This window comes from Ranitomeya imitator, chromosome 7 (assembly GCF_032444005.1).
Source record: "Ranitomeya imitator isolate aRanImi1 chromosome 7, aRanImi1.pri, whole genome shotgun sequence".
Classification (NCBI taxonomy): domain Eukaryota; kingdom Metazoa; phylum Chordata; class Amphibia; order Anura; family Dendrobatidae; genus Ranitomeya; species Ranitomeya imitator.
The window spans coordinates 57,871,091-57,890,715 of record NC_091288.1 but is presented as its reverse complement, the minus strand read 5'-3'; the positions used below and the strand labels follow the sequence as shown (position 1 = coordinate 57,890,715).

General features: G+C 45.0%; 1 protein-coding gene across 4 annotated transcripts in view; it reads right to left on the bottom strand.

The window, feature by feature from the left end:
- Positions 1–466: 466 nt before the first annotated feature.
- Positions 467–19,625, bottom strand: part of PCNT (pericentrin) — a 159,775-nt gene continuing 140,616 nt past the window's right edge. For all 4 annotated transcript variants that reach the window (XM_069733270.1, XM_069733273.1, XM_069733271.1 and 1 more), the window contains 8 exons: positions 17,156–17,249; positions 16,643–16,804; positions 15,911–16,066; positions 15,580–15,818; positions 15,232–15,305; positions 3,567–3,717; positions 3,355–3,482; positions 467–795 (listed from right to left, as the gene is read on the bottom strand). In XM_069733270.1, the coding sequence (XP_069589371.1) occupies positions 749–795; positions 3,355–3,482; positions 3,567–3,717; positions 15,232–15,305; positions 15,580–15,818; positions 15,911–16,066; positions 16,643–16,804; positions 17,156–17,249 (1,051 nt within the window). In that variant the 3' untranslated portion in view covers positions 467–748. The remainder of the gene's footprint in view (positions 796–3,354; positions 3,483–3,566; positions 3,718–15,231; positions 15,306–15,579; positions 15,819–15,910; positions 16,067–16,642; positions 16,805–17,155; positions 17,250–19,625) is intronic.

Genomic DNA, 19,625 nt, shown 5'->3' with positions numbered 1-19,625 from the left:
CTTAGCATGACAAAAATGCAGAAAAAAAACAAGCAAAAACGCAGAAGAAACTAAGCAGCTTAAACTTGGCAAAAAAACTGCAAAAATGCAATGTGTGAACATAGCCTGAGAGTTGCTGTAATGAAATGTAAGCAAATTGGACCCACCCGCTTGTGATTTCAGTTTACTTTGATTTCGACGATGCTTTGGAATACAACCCTCAATTATTTGACCATTTTAGTAGCGAGTGATCATTGACATGTCATTTTGCTGTCAACGAGTTACACCATTTATAAAATCAATAATTATTTTCAATTCGAATGTTTCATTCATAGAGATGTGATGTGTGATTTAAATGTTTTTTTTTTTTAGCACTATACGTGGTCTGTGAGGAATGTATACAGCATATACTTTGCTCCCTTACAGTGATAAGTTTAATAAACACATTTATATACAGTAATAAAAAAAAAACACTCTACAACTTAAATTTGAGTTTTAGATTTATTTTTTTTTTTTTACAAAATGACAAACATGAAAATATATAAAAAGCATGGACCACCCAGTGATCACCCAATTTATAGTCTCTGGAAACAGAGACAGAAGTGATTGTGTTCCCTTCCATACAGAAAATCACATTAAAATGACATTTTTATACAAGTGCTAAAATATTTAGTGTATAAATAGGTTTATTGCATAATAAAAAAATACAAAAATCAGTGTCTGCATATTAAAAAAAAAAAAATGAAAAGCTGGAGAAGGGTCGATGGGCTTATTTTCGGGCAAATTTAACACAGCGCGATTGTTCTGGCGAGGGTCCTACAGAGAGAAAAAAAATCATCAGGACGATTTCCCCACATTTACATTTAAATATTTGTTTTTCTAGAAATTTTTAATGAAAGTGGTCACTAGAGTCTTAGCACAAGTTTACATGCAGACATACATGTTACATTAATATACAGGTCTTTATATGTAATGTGCCATCATGCTCAGACTTGATTACTTTCTCAGTGGAATACACTATTACATGTGTGACATTACCTGCTTATAGGGGTCATGTCACATGATAATCTGCCTTTGTTTAAAGCACCATTCCAGTGGGAGGGGGCTCAGTACTGGTTCAGTGCTGGAGTGGCACTTCTGATGCAAGTCCCACTGCCCCCAGTTTTATACCCGCCCTCCAGAGTCTTCAACCTTTTTAAAGGCGCCACTCCTGTCCTGCGGCATCATCTTCTGACAGCAACTTCTAACTAGCCAGATGTCAGAAGTTACGTCACAAGCCATCAATGCAAGTCTATAGGATCCAGAACAAGGTTCTCAGACTTGTACTGAGCTGTGACCTCCTCCTCGAGCCAGCAAACACTGGAGTGATCTGGTAGGTGACAAACTGCCGGAGACAGATGGGAGCGGCCACGATAGATGTGGAAGTAGGCGACAAGGGAGTCTAAGAGTTGGGCAGTGAGAGGCTCCTGGCTCCTTCCACGAAGCTTTGATCACATTTCCAAAAAGTGGCATGAGCAGGGGTGAAAGTCGAAAAAGAGTTGCAAACTACGTCAAACATATGGTTTTAGCTGCGGCACTTCTTGTTGTACTTAGATTTAGTTTATTATCCAAATGGGAAAATTCACTGATCTTCAAAATATATTCAATAACAAAAGAAACTGATATTTTTTATTTCAAATATTCAAAACGCTTCACAAATTTGCGTTTTTTCAGAAGAAGATATTAAAATTGGGCATGGCTCCTGTGCAAGGATGATACGCAAATTCGTGAAGCGTTCCACAGATTTTTCTTCTTTCATGTATTCTATTTTCTTTATTATTGAATATGTTCTAAATATCCGTGAACTTCATTCTATTGAGGTAATATAGAAAATCTTTGTGCAAACAAGGGCCATGGTCTATAATTCACATATCGCAGGAAGAATTCCCTACCACTGAGGACCAGAACTTATATTCCGAGGTGCCACTCAAAGGATTAGCACACTTTTTTTTTTTTAAACTTGCTTCTATAGCACCATTAATTCTACAGATATCATCAATCTTAACAGTATGTGCAAATACATAGTTTAGAAGTTTTTCTTAAAGCAACATCTTTGGAATATTTTGGCAACTTTTGTGGTGGCTCTAGAATAGGCCTCTTTTTAAAAAAAAAATAAAAAAAAATAAAGCACCACTCCTGCATTCTTGTTGAAGTTTTTTTTTTTTACATTGCTGGAGTGTTGCTTTAAATGTAATTCCCCTGTCTCATACTCACCCGACACCACCTTCATCCTTTTCCAGCATCACTCCGGTCGGTCTCTGGCGAGAAGTGACCCACAAGCAGCTCCGGTGTTTCATGGAGCAGTGTGGTAACTTTTCAGTACAAACCTATGAAAGCCCCGTTCTGGCTCTTGCACTAAGCTCTTGTAACTCAACTTCTGACTTCCGGGCCAGTCAGAAGTTAAGGGCACAAAATGGCACTGTGGGAACGGAGCGACGTCCGTAAACTGAAGGCGAGTATAAGAACAGGGGCAGGGGAGCTTGCACTTAAAGCGCCACTCCAGCACTCAAAACCAAAAAAAAAAAAAAAAAAAACTAAACTAGGAAGCTGCCGAAAGACTGGTCCTGTTACTACTTTAGCCGCTTCTTAACTGGTAAAAGCCTGAAGTGGTTAAAAAGTTCCAAAAGTCTTCTTGGTGTCTTTCAGGTGGAATTAACCTGAAAAAAAGTCATGTGCACTTCCCTTTATTAAACAACCCTTGGCACACTAAAAGATACTATCCTCACTACTAATGGACCTATCCTTATACCAGGTCTGTTTCTCCTTCCATGTATGCCATCTGTTCTCCTTAGAGGAGATCATTAATGAGTAATATTTTAATAAATTTCAGGCTACTGTTTTTTTTTTTTTGTTTTTTTTTACTTTCTTACATGCAAAAAAAGCGGTAGTAGACAACTTCAAAACTGTTGCCAGGATTTCAGATTGGCCAATGTTACACTACAAATAAGAAGTCAGAGTATGCAAACAGATCGCCAGTTTACAACAAACGCCCCAGTTCTTAAGTTCCCTTTAAGGCTGACCCCTATCAACGCCATATTGGGGGAGAAGCTGGAAGACTGACACCAAATATGTTTTTGGTCAGTGCTATAGCGTAAGAACCGTTCACTATTGTGAGGGAGTTCTTAAACAGATCACAGGTTTCCTTTATTTCACAACCAAAAAATATAAAAGTTTTCGCTTTTTTTTTTTACATAGGGACTAGATCTAGTACCAGCTTATGATGGAAGGTTCTGGCAGCGGTGGATAGGCGGTATTCTACTCTTACACAAGAACTTTGTAATATGAACTCTGTCCCGACAGCTCTCAATACGGAGGCTTTAATTTAATTAAACTTACCATTCTGCACTCCACCAAGTCTTCGCTGAACCATTTCCAGATGTTGGATGTACTCGGTAATAGAGTGCTCAGGATCTTGAGAGGAATGGCGCGATCTTTCATGGGTGTGAGACGGCGACTGACCTGTCCTGTATAGAAGAACATAAAAAATAGACTTCGCTATCACATAAATTCTTAGAAACAAAGTCAATGACTAAAGCATTTGTACTAACCACTTTGGTGTCCACTGAGATGTCTTCAGGGATGCCGTACCAACATTTGCGTTAGGACTGTGATATAGGACAAATGGCAGATCTCGCGTGGGAGGGGAGTTCAGTGTCGTACCAACCAGCTGTTGTAAAACTTCCATTCTATTCACCGGCACTAAATACAGATATTTTTTTTTTTACAACTAAAACCAAAAGTAAAGTCCTAAAATAAAGTTATACCCCAATACTGATATTTACCATGAGTAGACAACTGGCCCATTGTGAATATGCCACACAGCACTATCATGTGGGACTTCATACAATTTTTCATTAAAAGAGTAATGAGTTGCCAAAAAAAAAAAAAAAAGTGCAAAAAAATAAATATGCAACAAACCTAATGTGGCCAAAAGTTAGAACTGTACAAAGCCTCAGATACATTTTTATATGAAGGGGGAAGGTAAGGTAGAGGTTACACATAAGCACATTGGGCAATAAGTCGTGCAAGAGTACTGGGACATGTACATAAAAAGGAGATTTTTGTGTACTCACCGTAAAATCTTTTTCTCCGAGTCAATCATTGGGGGACACAGGACCATGGGTTTTATGCTGCTGCCACTAGGAGGACACTAAGTAAACACAAAGAATTAACTCCTCCTCTGCAGTATACACCCCCTCTCTGGCCAGTAATGACCCAGTTGGGTAGTAAAGCAGTAGGAGTATAAAAAAACCAAGACAAGTAACTGTCAAAACTAAGGAAGAAACAAGAACAAGCCAATAGGCTAACCGGGTGGGTGCTGTGTCCCCCACTGATTGGCTCGGATAAAAAAGATTTTACGGTGAGTACACAAAAATCTCCTTTTCTCCTACGCCTCATTGGGGGACACAGGACGATGGGACGTCCTAAAGCAGTCCCTGGGTGGGGAGCAATTGCACTGCTAAAACCCCATGTACCACTGGCTTACCGCGGTATCGCTGTCTGCCGAATGCACCTGCCAAGGGCAGAGTCTGCCAAGGATTGAGTATGAATGTGATCGTGTTTCGTAAAAGTATGCAGACTGGACCAAGTCGCAGCTTTTGCAAACCTGTTGTGCTGACGCCTGGTGCCGAATGGCCCAAGAGGCGCCCACAGATCGAGTCGAATGCGCCTTAATCCCAGCTGGGACAGGAGTGTTCCTGGCGCGATAGGATTCCTGGATAGTTGAGCGAATCCACCTGGCTAAGGTGGCCTTTGAGGCGGCTAGACCTTTCCTATGGCCCTCCAGGAGCACGAAGAGGGTGTCCGACTTACGGAAGGGAGCCGTCCGAGATATGTACCGCCGAAGAGCCCTAACAACGTCAAGAGTATGGAGAGCTTTCTTGATACGATGAGTAGGTGCCAGACAGCATGAAGGCAAGACAATCTCCTTGTTGAGGTGAAAAGAAGAAACAACTTTCGGCAGGAAGGAGGGGGAAGTCCTCAAAACTGCCTTGTCAGGATGAAAAATCAGAAAAGGGGATGGCAGGAGAGAGCTGCCAACTCCGAGACTCGCCTGATTGACGTAATTGACCACTAGAAATACCACTTTCCAAGAAAGAAAAAAAGTTAGCTATATATCCTGCAATGGTGCGAAAGGAGTCTCTTGAACTCCGAGAACCAAGTTTAGATCCCATGAAGCTAATGACATTCTATAGGGGGGAGTCACCCGGGAGACTCCTTGAATGAACGTCTTAACCTGTAGTCTGGAAGCGATTTTCCTTTGGAATAGGACTGACAATGCGGACACTTGTGCCTTGAGCGAGCTTAGGGAGAGACCTGATTCCAAGCTTGATTGGAGGAATTCCAGGACGGAATGGAAAACACCAGGGGAGAATGTCCGTGAGCACTGCTCCATGAGAAGAAAGTGTGCCAGGTGCGATGATAAATACGCATGGATGTAGGTTTTCTAGCACTAGTCATGGTAGAGGACACCCCTGGAGAGAATCCGGCTTGGGCTAAAATCCAGGATTCAACAGGCACGCCATCAAAGACAGGGCCCCGGAGTTCTGGTGGTAAATCGGGCCTGTGAGAGAAGATCCATGCGGCCTGGAAGCCGCCAGGGGTCGTCTGTTTCCATTTGGACAAGTACCGCATACCATGTTCGGCGCGGTCAGTCCGGCGTGACAAGGATCACCGGTATCCCCTCCGCCCTGATCTTCTTGATGACCCTCAGGAGCAGAGGAAGAGGAGGAAAGATGTACAGAAGCCAGAACCGATGCCACGACAGAACCAAAGCATCTGTTCCGATGGCGCGTGGATCGAGAGATCGAGCAATGAACTGGGGAACCTGGTTGTTTAGCCTTGAGGCCATGAGATCCACGTCCGGAGATCCCCAGCAATGACATCTGCTGGAAAACTTCCGGATGGAGAGACCACTCGCCCGAGGAGAGACCTTGGCGAATGAGGAAGTCCGCCGCCCAATTCTCCACATTGGTCTCGGCCCAGCGTAGATTGTGACTGACTTCGTGCATGGCCGCCCTGCTGTGGGTTCTCCCTTGCCTTGTATGCCACCACTGTGGCGTTGTCGGATTGGATCCTGATTGGATAACCTGAGAGAAGATGGTGAAAGCTGCGTAAGGCAAATCTGATCGCTCGAATCTACAAGATATTGGTTGGAAGACGCCACTTATGTGGACCAACGACCCTGCGCCGTGTGGTGGTTGAACACTGCGCCCCAGCCCAAGAGGCTGGCGTCGGTGGTCACCACTAACCAGTGCACCGGGAGGAAGGTCTTCCCGTGGTTCAATGAAGCTTTCCGCGTCCACCATTTGAGGGTCTGCCTGACCTGTGGGTACAGGCGGAAGCGACGGTCGAGGGAGAACGGGCTTCTGTCCCAGGCCAACAGATGCGCATGTTGCAAGGGACGGAGATGGAACTGCGCGAACGTAACGGCTTCCATCGCTGCGACCATCTTCCCGAGGATGCGCATAGTGAAACAAATGGAGTGAGACTGGGCAGGAAATGCTGCGCTGCCCTTGTTGTAAGGACAAGACCTTCTCCGGAGGGAGAATGACCAACCTGCGGGAAGAATCCAGGATTCATGCCCAAAAGGAGATTTTCTGGGCCGGCACTGGAGAGGACTTCTCAAAGGGGATTTTCCAGCCCAGGCGAGAAAGAGTATCCACGGTGATTCTTACAGACGCTTCGCAGGCTGAATGGGACGGACCTTTGATCAATAGGTCGTCTAGGTACGGGAGAACTACCACCCCCCCGAGCATGAAGAATGGCCATGACAGCTGCCATGACCTTGGTGAAAACTCTGGGAGCGGTGGCGAGGCCGAAGGATAAGGCCACAAACTGGAACTGCTCGTCCCAAAATGCGAAGCGTAGGAACTGCTGATGAGAAGGGAAAATCAGAATGTGCAGATAGGCATCCTTGATGTCTATGGATGCTAGGAACTCTCCTTTTTCCAGGGACGCTGCGACGGAGCGAATCCATCCTGAAGTGCCGAACCCTTACGAACTTGTTTAACAGCTTTAGGTCCAGTATGGGCCGTAGGGTGCCGTCCTTCAGAACCACGAATAGATTCGAGTAAAACCCTCTGAACCTTTGGTCGTGAGGAACCGGCATAATGACACCGTCCCTTCGAAGTGCCTGTATGGCCTGAAGAAAAGCTGATGCCATTGATTTGGGGGGGCTGGAAGAAACGGGAGGGCGTGGGGGGGAAGAGAGGAAAACTCGATCTTGTATCCGGAGGACACTAGCTATATGACCCACTCGTCGTGAACGACAGAGCCAAGCTTGACGGAATGACAGTAAGTGACCGCCTACTGTGTCGGTATCCGCCGGACATGTCAACAAGTCATTGCGCAGAAGGTCTAAGGGATCTGGACCCCTTAAATCCAGAAGGGCCTCCGTCTGGGCTTCCAGGAACGATTAGGTCTGTATGAGACCTGGGAGTCCCTGTCTCCTCACAGAGTTCGTCAGAAATGATTTGGTCTAGTTTCTCTCCAAATAAACGACCAGCTTGGTAAGGCAAATAAGTCAATGATTTTTTAGAAGCAGAATCTGCTGACCAATCTCAGAGCCACAGGGCCCTTCTAATGGAGACTGCGTTTGCGGCCGCCTGCGCCGCGCAGTTAGCCGCATCTATGGAGGCGATAACTACGAAGTCCCCGGCCTGAGCTGTCTGGTTAGCGAGTCTGGCTGCTTCCGGGGGAAGATTACTGTCATGGACGGTAGAGGTTAACACCTCTGCCCAGGCGACCATTGCCTTAGCCACCCAGGTAGCGGCGAAAGATGGAAGGAGGGCTGCTCCTGAGGCCTCAAAGACCGAGCGAGCCAGGTAATCAATCTGACGGTCAGTAGGGTTTTTTACTGATGAACCGACGGACAAAGACAGGATTGTTTTGGATGCGTGCCGTAATACGGCAGGGTCCACAGAAGGAGAGTAGCAATTCCTTCATTAGATCCGTGGCGAAAGGATATTTGGCTTCAGTAGCCTTTTGAGCTGTAAATCGCTTATCTGGGTGTTCCCTTTGTTTTGGGATAATATCCTTAAACTCAGGATGATTAGCAAATATCTTATGGACCCATCTAGCCTTTTTAAAAGACACAACGTGTTCCTGGGAGGATACGGATTCCTCATCCACCATCAGTGTCTTGTTGACTGCCTCAATAAGGGAGTCAAGCGTCTCTTGGCCGATAGAGGAATTTTGGATTAAAGATTCCTCTGACTCGTTTTCCAAATCATGTGGAAGGGGAGCGAGAGGTTGAGCTCGCAGAAGCCGAAGCCCGGGCATGTACAGGGGGTGAGGCATGGGATCTATTCCTCGAACCCCAAGCCTCCCGTGACCTAGCACGCCCCCTGTGGTCGGACGGCTTCATACCGTCGCCAGGTTACACCACGGTCGATAGGAGGGGTGGGGAGATTGGGGGGAGCGGACTTCGGGAGGGTCCCCGGAAAGAGTCTAATGCCTTAACCAGGGAATCCATAGAGCGCGACAAAGAAACGGTCCACTCAGGAGGGTTAGACTCGGTGGGGGTCTGTGGAGACATTGGAGATGGCGGCAGCACACAGATCGGGTCACAGTTCACGCACAAAGGAGTAGTGTGGGCATGTGGCAAAGTAGAATTGCAAGTGGCACATGAAGTAAAAAACACTTTTTTCTTACTCCGTTTTGCCTCCTTAGATTGAGACATAGTAGATGTCCATTTTCTCCAATAAAAATAGCAGGGCTATGAGTGCAGAGAAGGGGTTAAGCTTTCTACTAGAGGTGAGGCAGCTTACCCACAGTCCTGTGCCAGTGTTCCCAGGGAAGAGGCGGTTAGGCTCGGCGTCGCTGTAGAGATGGGGAGCCCGCAGGAAGAAAAAAATGCCAGCAGAGCAGAGAATCCACGACAGGTTCTGCAGGTAAGATGGCGCCCGAGATTACCAGTGGCGCCTCTCGTGCAGGCCGAGAAGCGCCAGGAGCATGGGTTGGAGCTTGGCGGTGGGTGGCGCTAAGAGAATGGGGCCTAGTCCGGCAGAAAGCCGGGGACTACATTTTCTGGCCCTGCCGGCGATGGGCGCCGGGAGAAGCTGGAAACGTGCATCTGGGTCAGATGCATTCTCCTTCACGTTCCTCACTTTCGAATGCAGCAGTACTCTATCCGCTATCCAGGATTTAGAGGAGTCACATACCTGATACATTTAGTCGGTACCTGCTGTCTCTCCAGTAGTTCTAAATGGATAAATCTGAGTACTCCAAGGTAGTCCAAGAAAAAATATATTTATTTATATCACAACCGATCATACAGAATGCCAGTAGTTCTGACGTACCCCAGGGTCTTTTGCAGCATCTGCCTATGCTTCCTTCTATGCACCACTCAGTGAGTCAGAATCGTATCCTTTTTCACTGTTGTCTTCGGTTGTGTGGTGCCTTATATGTAGGTAAGCGAGTAAACACATGTCAATCCTGGTCCCGCTCCAGATGGTCCAGGATGGATAGGCTCGTCCATGACGTCAATAGTGAATGATCTCCTTTTGTCAGTCAAGTTTTCTTCTGGGGTCTATGTGCTCCTTCCTAGGGCCAACTTCCATGAATTTGACATACTCCACGGTTTTCACAGTAGCCTACTCAAGTCTTTCAATGCTTCCCTTCGACAGTGGTGTTTTCCCACCAAGTCACAGACTCGTCAGCTTAGGGAAAAGGTTTTCCTTTAAATCCTCCTCCAGGCGTTTCCGTGACGCGAGGACTAGATCCCCCAGGAGCAGTCCGTGAGGATTTTCCTCAGCATGACTCCTTGGGGATCCAAGATTGCTGAACGGAGGAGTCCATCTTTGTCTTTCAGGATGGAATCTCTTCTTTCCGTAATTGCTTCCTGGGAACCGCAAGAGCTTTTTTTGTCCCACGGAAGCCTTTATCCATGTCCTTATTTCTTCAGGACATTGGAGTTTCCTGTGTTTCGTGAGGCGCGGGTCCATTTTCATTTTATCGCCTTACCCTTCGGGCGCTCATCTTGTCGCAGAGCCTTTTTGGTGGCGGTTATGCACAATCGGTGGATCACAGGATAATTGCTCTTACTGTACCTCACCGACATTTTCAGTGCTCTGTCCATCATTCTGGATTCCCTTCCTTTCGTCCATTGCGGACTCATCCTCCGTAACATTCTCTCATCAGGTTACCTGGCCAGGGCGACGTGCATCTATTTGGCTAAAACCGCCCCTCCCCCTTTTCGGAACTCGGGCTGGTGCGTTTAAAAGGCCCTCGAACCTTCAGGTCAGCTAATGAATCAGGTCAGCAACAGTAGGTTTACCTGGTCAGAGCAGAGTGCCTTCTTCTGAGTTTCAGGCTCACTCTACCTGGGCAGTGGGCGCCTCCTGGGGGTTCATATAGGGCCTCCGCCCTGCACCTCTACAGAGTGATGGTCGATCCTCCACATATTCGCTAATTTTTTCCAGAGTCCAGGTCTTGCAGGTGACAGTGGTGAGTTCTCCGACCTGAGTGGCGTTGTCTGATGTTCACTCCCCTTGGGTACTGCTTTGGGATGTCCCATAGTTCCCTGTGTCCCCCAATGAAGGCTCCGAGAAACAGATTTTACGGTAAGCAACTAAAAATCCTGTTGCTCACCTGAGCATATCTGGGTGAAGTGTCACTGGATGATACTTATATCCAACAAATATTTTCCTTGAAAACTTTATTTTAGCAGGTTTACAAAGTCAACGCAGGACCTCTTCATCAAGACAAAAGCGTTGGCCTCGAAACACATTGACTTTGTAAACCTGCTTAAATAAAGCAGGTTAAAATAAATAGAGTGTCACAACACATCCGGTGACATATCACCCCAGATATGTTCTTTCTCTCAGTCCTTTGGACTCCTGTCCTGCAGCAGCTGATATATGCATTTGATACATGTTACATAGTTACATAGTTATTAAGGTTGAAGGAAGACTATATGTCCATCTAGTTCAACCCATAGCCTAACCTAACATGCTTTAACAGGTTGATCCAGAGGAAGGCAAAAAAAACCCATGTGCAAAGAGTAAGCTCCACATTGGGGAAAAAAATTCCTTCCCGACTCCACATACGGCAATCAGACTAGTTCCCTGGATCAACGCCCTATCAAGGAATCTAGTGTATATACCCTGTAACATTATACTTTTCCAGAAAGGTATCCAGTCCCCTCTTAAATTTAAGTAATGAATCACTCATTACAACATCACACGGCAGAGAGTTCCATAGTCTCACTGCTCTTACAGTAAAGAATCCGTGTCTGTTATTATGCTTAAACCTTTTTTCCTCCAACCGCAGAGGATGCCCCCTTGTCCCTGTTTCAGGTCTATGATTAAAAAGATCATCAGAAAGGTCTTTGTACTGTCCCCTCATATATTTATACATTAAAATGAGATCACCCCTTAGTCTTCGTTTTTCCAAACTAAATAGCCCCAAGTGTAATAACCTATCTTGGTATTGCAGACCCCCCAGTCCTCTAATAACCTTGGTCGCTCTTCTCTGCACCCGCTCCAGTTCAGCTATGTCTTTCTTATACACCGGAGACCAGAACTGTGCACAGTATTCTAAGTGTGGTCGAACTAGTGACTTGTATAGAGGTAAAATTATATTCTCCTCATGAGCATCTATGCCTCTTTTAATGCATCCCATTATTTTATTTGCCTTTGTAGCAGCTGCCTGACACTGGCCACTGAATTTAAGTTTGTCATCCACCCATACACCCAGGTCTTTTTCATTGACGGTTTTGCCCAGAGTTTTAGAATTAAGCACATAATTATACATCTTATTACTTCTACCCAAGTGCATGACCTTACATTTATCCCCATTAAAGCTCATTTGCCATTTATCAGCCCAAGCTTCTAGTTTACATAAATCATCCTGTAATATAAAATTGTCCTCCTCTGTATTGATTACCCTGCAGAGTTTAGTGTCATCTGCAAATATTGAAATTCTACTCTGAATGCCCCCTACAAGGTCATTAATAAATATGTTAAAAAGAAGAGGGCCCAATACTGACCCCTGTGGTACCCCACTGCTAACCGCTACCCAGTCCGAGTGTGCTCCATTAATAACCACCCTTTGTTTCCTATCCCTGAGCCAGCTCTCAACCCCCTATTGCACATATTTTCCCCTATCCCCATTATTCTCATTTTATGTATCAACCTTTTGTGTGGCACCGTATCAAAAGCTTTTGAAAAGTCCATATACACTACATCCACTGGGTTCCCTTGGTCCAATCCGGAACTTACCTCTTCATAGAAACTGATCAAATTAGTCTGACATGAACGGTCCCTAGTAAACCCGTGCTGATACTGGGTCATGAGGTTATTCCTCTTCAGATACTCCAGTATAGCGTCCCTTAGAATGCCCTCCAGGATTTTACCCACAGTAGAGGTTAAGCTTACTGGCCTATAGTTTCCGAGTTCAGTTTTTGTTCCCTTTTTGAATATTGGCACCACATTTGCTATACGCCAGTCCTGTGGCACAGACCCTGTTATTATGGAGTCTTTAAAGATTAAAAATAATGGTCTATCAATGACTGTACTTAAATTCCTGCAGTACTCAAGGGTGTATCCCATCCGGGCCCGGAGATTTGTCAATTTTAGTGATTTTTAGACGCCGCCGCACTTCCTGCTGGGTTAAGCAGGTGACATTTAATTGGGAATTTTTATCACTAGACATTTTGTCTGCCATGGGATTTTCTTGTGTAAATACCATTGAAAAAAAGTCATTTAGCATATTGGCTTTTTCCTCATCCACCATCTCACCCAGACTACTTTTAAGGGGGCCAACACTATCATTTTTTAGTTTCTTACTATTTATGTAGTTAAAGAATATTTTAGGATTATTTTTACTCTCTCTGGCAATGAGTCTCTCTGTCTCAATCTTTGCTGCCTTGATTTGCTTTTTACAGAATTTATTAAATTTTCTGTATTTATTTAATGCCTCCTCACTACCTACTTCCTTTAATTCTCTAAATGCTTTCTTTTTGTCCCTTATTGCGCCCCTTACAGCTCTATTTAGCCATATTGGTTTCCTCCTATTTCTAGTATGTTTATTCCCATACGGTATATACTGTGCACAGGTCCTATCCAGGATGCTAATAAACGTCTCCCATTTTCTCTGTGTATTTTTGTGTCTCAGGATATCGTCCCAGTTAATTGCACCAAGATCCTCTCTCATCCGTTGGAAATTTGCCCTCCTGAAGTTTAGTGTCCTTGTAACCCCTCTACTACACATCTTTTTAAAGGATACATGAAAACTTATTATTTTGTGATCGCTATTTCCCAAGTAACCCCCAACCCTTATATTTGATATGCGGTCTGGCCTGTTGGTTAATATTAGGTCTAGCAGTGCCCCCCTTCTTGTTGGGTCCTGAACCAGTTGTGAAAGGTAATTGTCTCTCATAATTGTCAAAAACCGATTACCTTTGCTGGAACTGCAGATTTCTGTTCCCCAATCTATTTCAGGGTAGTTGAAGTCCCCCATAATAATGACTTCTCCTTGAGTCGCAGCTTCATCTATTTGCTTTACGAGGATATTCTCCATTGCTTCCATTATTTTTGGAGATTTATAACAAACCCCTATCAGTAATTTATTATTTTTTCCCCCTCCCCTTATCTCCACCCACAGGGATTCTACATTTTCATTAAATTCACCTATATTATCGCGCAGGATGGGTTTTAAGGATGATTTTACATATAGACACACCCCTCCCCCTCGCTTATCTGTACGGTCATTTCTGAACAGGCTATAGCCCTGCAAGTTAACAGCCCAGTCATGGCTCTCATCCAGCCACGTTTCAGATATCCCCACCATGTCATAATTATGCTCCAACATCATTAGTTCTAATTCGTCCATTTTGTTGGCGAGGCTTCTGGCATTAGTATACATGCACTTTATGTTCCTCTCTGTACTTCTATTTCTTAAATTATTAACTGTTCTGACCCCACCCCCCATGCCACCGCCACCCCCAACTTCCTTATTTGTGCCCAGGACTCTGTCTGCACTATCTTCCCCTCCTATAAAATGAATACCCTCCCCCCCAATTCCTAGTTTAAACACTCCTCCAACCTTCTAGCCATTCTCTCCCCCAGCACAGCTGCACCCTCCCCATTGAGGTGCAGCCTGTCCCTAGCGTAGAGCCTGTAGCCAACTGAGAAGTCGGCCCAGTTCTGCAGGAACCCAAACCCCTCTTTCCTACACCAATTCTTGAGCCACTTATTAACCTCCCTAATCTCCCGTTGCCTCTCTGGCGTGGCACGTGGTACCGGCAGTATTTCGGAAAATACCACGTTGGAGGTCCTTGCTTTCAGCTTGCAGCCTAATTCCCTGAAATCATCTTTAAGGACCTTCCACCTACCTCTAACTTTGTCATTAGTGCCAATGTGCACCATGACCGCTGGGTCCTCACCAGCCCCTCCCAATAATCTGTCCACCCGATCAGCGATGTGTCGGACTCGAGCGCCAGGTAGGCAGCACACCGTTCGACGATCCCTGTCTTTGTGACAGATTGCCCTATCTGTTCCCCTAATAATTGAGTCGCCCACTACCAGCACCTGTCTGGCCTGCCCTGCTCTCCTATTTCCCTCCTTACTGGAGCAGTCACTCCTCCGGCTTTCAGAGGACATGCCTGGCTGCAGCAGTTGTTTTGTTTCAACACCACCAGGTGAGCAGATCCATGTTGGTTTCTGTATTGTTTAAACATTTAAAAACCTATTATGAGCTCTTCCTTTTCCCAGTTTTCCTTATTTTCATCTGAGCATGGCTGATTGTATTACTACAGTTTAATTAAATTAGTGATATGCGTGAAAGTAAACAACGCCCTACCAACTCCATGCCCTGCCAATGTCCTAGGTAAACTACGCCTGACCAATTGAACCCCCCCCCCCCCCCCCTGATTTTCATAAACTCATGAGCTTTTTATTTTTTATTCAGAATAGTCACCTTTTTCAGACCTAAAAAAAAAAATCCACTGAGTTTGTTCAAATTGCCCCTTTTGTTCTAAAAAAAACGTTTTAGTTTCATATATTTCTTGCATTGGTGGCCTAACACCTTGCATTGTTCATGCTTGTTTGGTGAATCCTTTGGGATCCTGAAAAATTAAGCAAAAAGCCAGAAAAACCTGCAATGTACTGCAGGAAAGAAAAAAAAAAAGTGGCAAAAAAACGTGTGAAAGTAACCTTACAGTACAACAGTAGACTAGCCATTTTAACAGCTGAGCTATAATATTGTTACCTTGGCGAGTCCCTGAATCATCACCACTACTCTTCCGATTCACTTTATGCCATTTTCTAACCAAGAACTTTAGCCTGGGAAATAAATTAAAAAAAATTAGAGCTCAATAAATGCAAAGCGGTCACGATAAAATGTACAGCAAGACATCTATGCACAAGGACTTAGGCCTGATTAACAAATCGGACAAGTCAAGAGAAATCCAACAAGAAAATAAAAACCTCCATTAAAATACTTTCGTGAAGCACTACATCTTTTTTGAGGGACCAGCATCTGTTAACACAAATGCTAAAGATATTAAGTTTTTGGGCATCAGACATTGGTCGAGAAATATCTTGATAAATTGTGTACCTGGAAATGGCGATTACGGCCCTTACAGCTGACCGAAACTTGCCAAGGCCAGTCTTGCATTTGCCATGAATCTGGAGGTCTGCAGGAGAAGGATATACCCCCATGCGTGCAATTAGAGACAGAGTTGCCTTTTCACAAGCTTGAAAGCCTCCAAGAAGAAGGAGCAAGTATTTCTTCTGGTAGACTAAGGCTTTACGGAAGCTTTCAGCTCTCAGGTATTTTCGGTAGAGACGTTGCATCTAGATAAAAATATTGATGTATATTTTAGGCTCATGTGCACTGACCGAACAGCACGATTGGACTCTTCGCTTCCAGAAAATGGACAATTCACCTTGGAATTGGGAACATCTTGCATTGGACGGTTTTCCAGAGTGGCTTTGCCCAGTTCGGATTCAGCGTGTTTTAATGCAACCTGTAACAGTCGCTTTTCCCGGAGCCATATGGCACGTTCTGCCTCCAGGACTGAGTCTACAACATCAGTGTGCACCTAAAGTTTATAAAAAAAAAAAAAGTAGAGCAACTATTTTACAGTTACAGACAAGTAAACCAATTTCAGTCAATAGTATGTGGCTACTGCAGTGTGGAGGTTGCCATACAAGTCTCACAAAAAAAAAAACCCCAGAACTCCCTAAAAAGGTTTTATTCCTTTTTTTTTAAATTGAGAAACTGAGAACAGTGTCCCCATTATCCCTCCCAAGAAGTATGAGCACACACCCCACTACACTGTTGAGACCCTGCTTATAGACGAAAAGTGGGACAAGAGCACCAGCGCTTCTGTCACTCTCCAGCCCAAGTTCCATTCGCCCCATTACTAGAGAGGCAACATTGAAGGGGACTTACCCTGCAACAGAAGCCAAAGACAAGAGGATTGTAGAAGGATTAGGAAGGTTTAATATTCAACTTTATTAAATAAATATAACTTTTATATGAGGGTTTATTTCCATCTAAATTTGCACTGCAGCCCCATGATCATCAGAACTGGTGGGGTCCCAGCTTGTGAGTGAAAAACGATTGTGGATTTCCAAAGTAAAACATTGATTGATTGATTGATTTTACACTGTACCTGATCTTTGTTCTTTTGAAGCAACTCCTGGTGGGTCTTGGTCAGTTTAGATAGTTGACTTTTCAGTTCTAACTTATCTTTTGTGAGTTGTGCTACCGAATCTGCAAGTTCCTCATTCTCACGTTTTAATACATCAGTCACCCCGGGTGAAGACTGGGCTGGCTGATTAAGGAAGCAGAGACGAGATCAAAGTTAATTCTTAACTATCTAAAAAAGCTGAAACTGCAGCATTAATTAACATTCATAACTTTAGATCAATTGACAAGAGCTTGCCTCAAAAGGACACCATTTTTCCACATGGATGTCAAAGGATCAGCTAACCAAAAAAAAAAAGAAAAGGCTTTTTTGGTGGAGCTGGCCCATCATGTGTTACCAAGCTACTCAGTCATTAATTTGAATGGCCAGATGGCAATACTACATTGCTGCAAGGAATATGTGATTGCCAGCAGTGACAGACTCAGGATCTTTACAAGTCAGAGAACATCCAGCTATTGGAGAGCAAATACTACTAACCTGTACATATCCGGTCTGTATTCCAGACTTCAGCTCTGACAGAGACTCCAACAACTTTGTCACTTCAGCTTCACTTGGGAAAACTTCATTTGTTCTGGGGTGGGAAAAGAAGAAAAAAAAAAAAAGAGTGCAACATTAATGAATCAACTCCATAGCTAAAAATATACTGTCAACCTACCATGGTCCACCTTCCAAGTATTCAAGGGATAATGAAAATTTTCAACAAAATGTAAAAACCTATTTTCCTTTTTATTTTACTATAGGCTGTAAGTGAATCTGTCAGTGGGATTTTACTAGAGACCACGATTCCAGTGAAGTGTCACTTAATGGGCTGCTTACTATAGTCCCAACAAAAATGTATACTGCAGAGGAGGAGCTAACTTTTTTTGTATTAACTCAGTGTCAGCCTCCTAGTTGTAGCAGCATTATGGAGAAATAGGGATTTTTGTGTACTCACCGTAAAATCCTTTTCTCCGAGCCATTCATTGGGGGACACAGACCATGGGTGTATGCTGCTGCCACCAGGAGGCTGACACTAAGTAACACAAAGAAAGTTAGCTCCTCCCCTGCAGTATACACCCTCCTGCTGGCCCCCAGCTAACCAGTTCGGTGCAAAAGCAGTAGGAGATCAATAGCAACATATAAACGTATAGCATGTCACATTATATAAGAGAGTATAAAAATATCAAAAGATAAAAACAAAGCATAAGCTAAGGGCGGGAGCTGTGTCCCCCAATGAATGGCTCGGAGAAAAGGATTTTACGGTGAGTACACAAAAATCCCTATTTCTCCTTCGCCTCATTGGGGGACACAGACCATGGGACGTCCCAAAGCAGTCCCTGGGTGGGGACATCATCAGATCAGGCCGTGTAACCGCTACTTACAAGTGCGCCACCGCGGCCTGCAAGGTCCGCCTGCCCCGACTCACATCTGTGGAAGTATGTGAATAAAAGTGCTTCAAGAATGTATGCGGACTGGAGGAGTTCACAAGCTTGCGGTCGTGCTTGCCGAAGTCTGGAATCTAGAGCCCTCAGACAGGGAGATAGGCTGACATCTAGCTCGGAAGGACTCCTGGATGGAGAAAACAATCCACCAGGCTAACCTGGCCGAAGAAACGGCTAGACCCTTCCTGCGACTGTCAGGAAGCCTACTTACCATCGAGAAAGCCAAGTAAAGCGTCCAACCCTTGGCAGGTCGCCATTCTCGATACGTACCCACTCGAAGCACTCACTCCTTCCAGGTTATAGAGGATCCCTTCCGAGGTGTGTGGATCGGAGCCGAAAGAGATGAGAGAACGATTCCCCTGCAACAGTGGGAATACAATACCACCTTGGCAATGAGGGAAGGGGATGTCCTGAGGGCAACCCTGCCTTGAGGTAATAAGGAAAAAAGACAAAGAACAGAACGTCGAGTTCCGAAGACTCATCAGGAGTACAAGAACGCAAAGAAAGAAGGGAAGAGACCTTCCCTGATAGTGAAGGCTGTCCGGGTCCAAAAAAGGAGTCCACTGTAAAAAGCCGAGGATCATTAGGGTCCCACGGATCTAACGGTACGCGGTAGGGAAGAACTACAGGTTAAGGCTCCCTGCAAGAAAGTCCATCTTCCCAGATTTGTCGCAATAAGACGGAAAACTAGAAGAACAGCAAGCGAGAAAAACCCTGACATGGTCAGTGCGGTTCTCCCGGGATCCCTGGAGCCCTTCCTGCTTCCGAAAAGATCTCAGAAGAAGTAGAAGAGGAGTTATAGAAATTGGTCCCATGGAAGAGTGGAGCATGCACTGCGATGGTCTTGAAAGTCAAGGCCAAACCATGAACCGGAGCACATAGGCGTTCAGCTTGGACGCCATCTGACCTACATCTGGAGAAGTCTAGTGAAGGCAGATCCGATGGAAGACTTCCGAATGAAGTTCCCACTCACTAGAGGAGAAACCCTGACGGCTGAACATGTGTGCTGCCCAGAGCACTACTCCAGGGATATGTACTGGTGAGATCCCTGAATGAAAGATCTCGGCTCGTCAGAGAGAGAGAGGTGCCTGGGCCATGGCGCTTGACTGTGGGTAAACCGAAGACCCGCCTAAAGTCAGAGGGCCTGCTGCAGGATTAGACGTACCGTTCAGAACTCCAGGGAAAAGATCGGAAGAAGACTGGCCTTGGAATTCCCCAATGACCATTGGACCAGGAGAAGGCTCTGGGAGAGGAAGGAGCTCAGAGAATACTCTTTGAAAGCCTGATAGATCTGCAGAAAAAAAGGGCGCAGCGAAGGAAACTGCTTCCATTGTCGTCCTTTTCCTCAGAACCCTCCTAGCGAATTGAATGAACCGAGGGAATGAGATATGAAGTGCGCAAGCTCTCTGTTGAAGAACCACGAGCTTGACTCGAGAGAGAAAAAACCATCCTGCGGGGCAGGATCATCCTGAAAAAAGGATCTGCTGAACTGGGAAAGAGGAAAAGAAACTTGTCTAAGTTTAGCT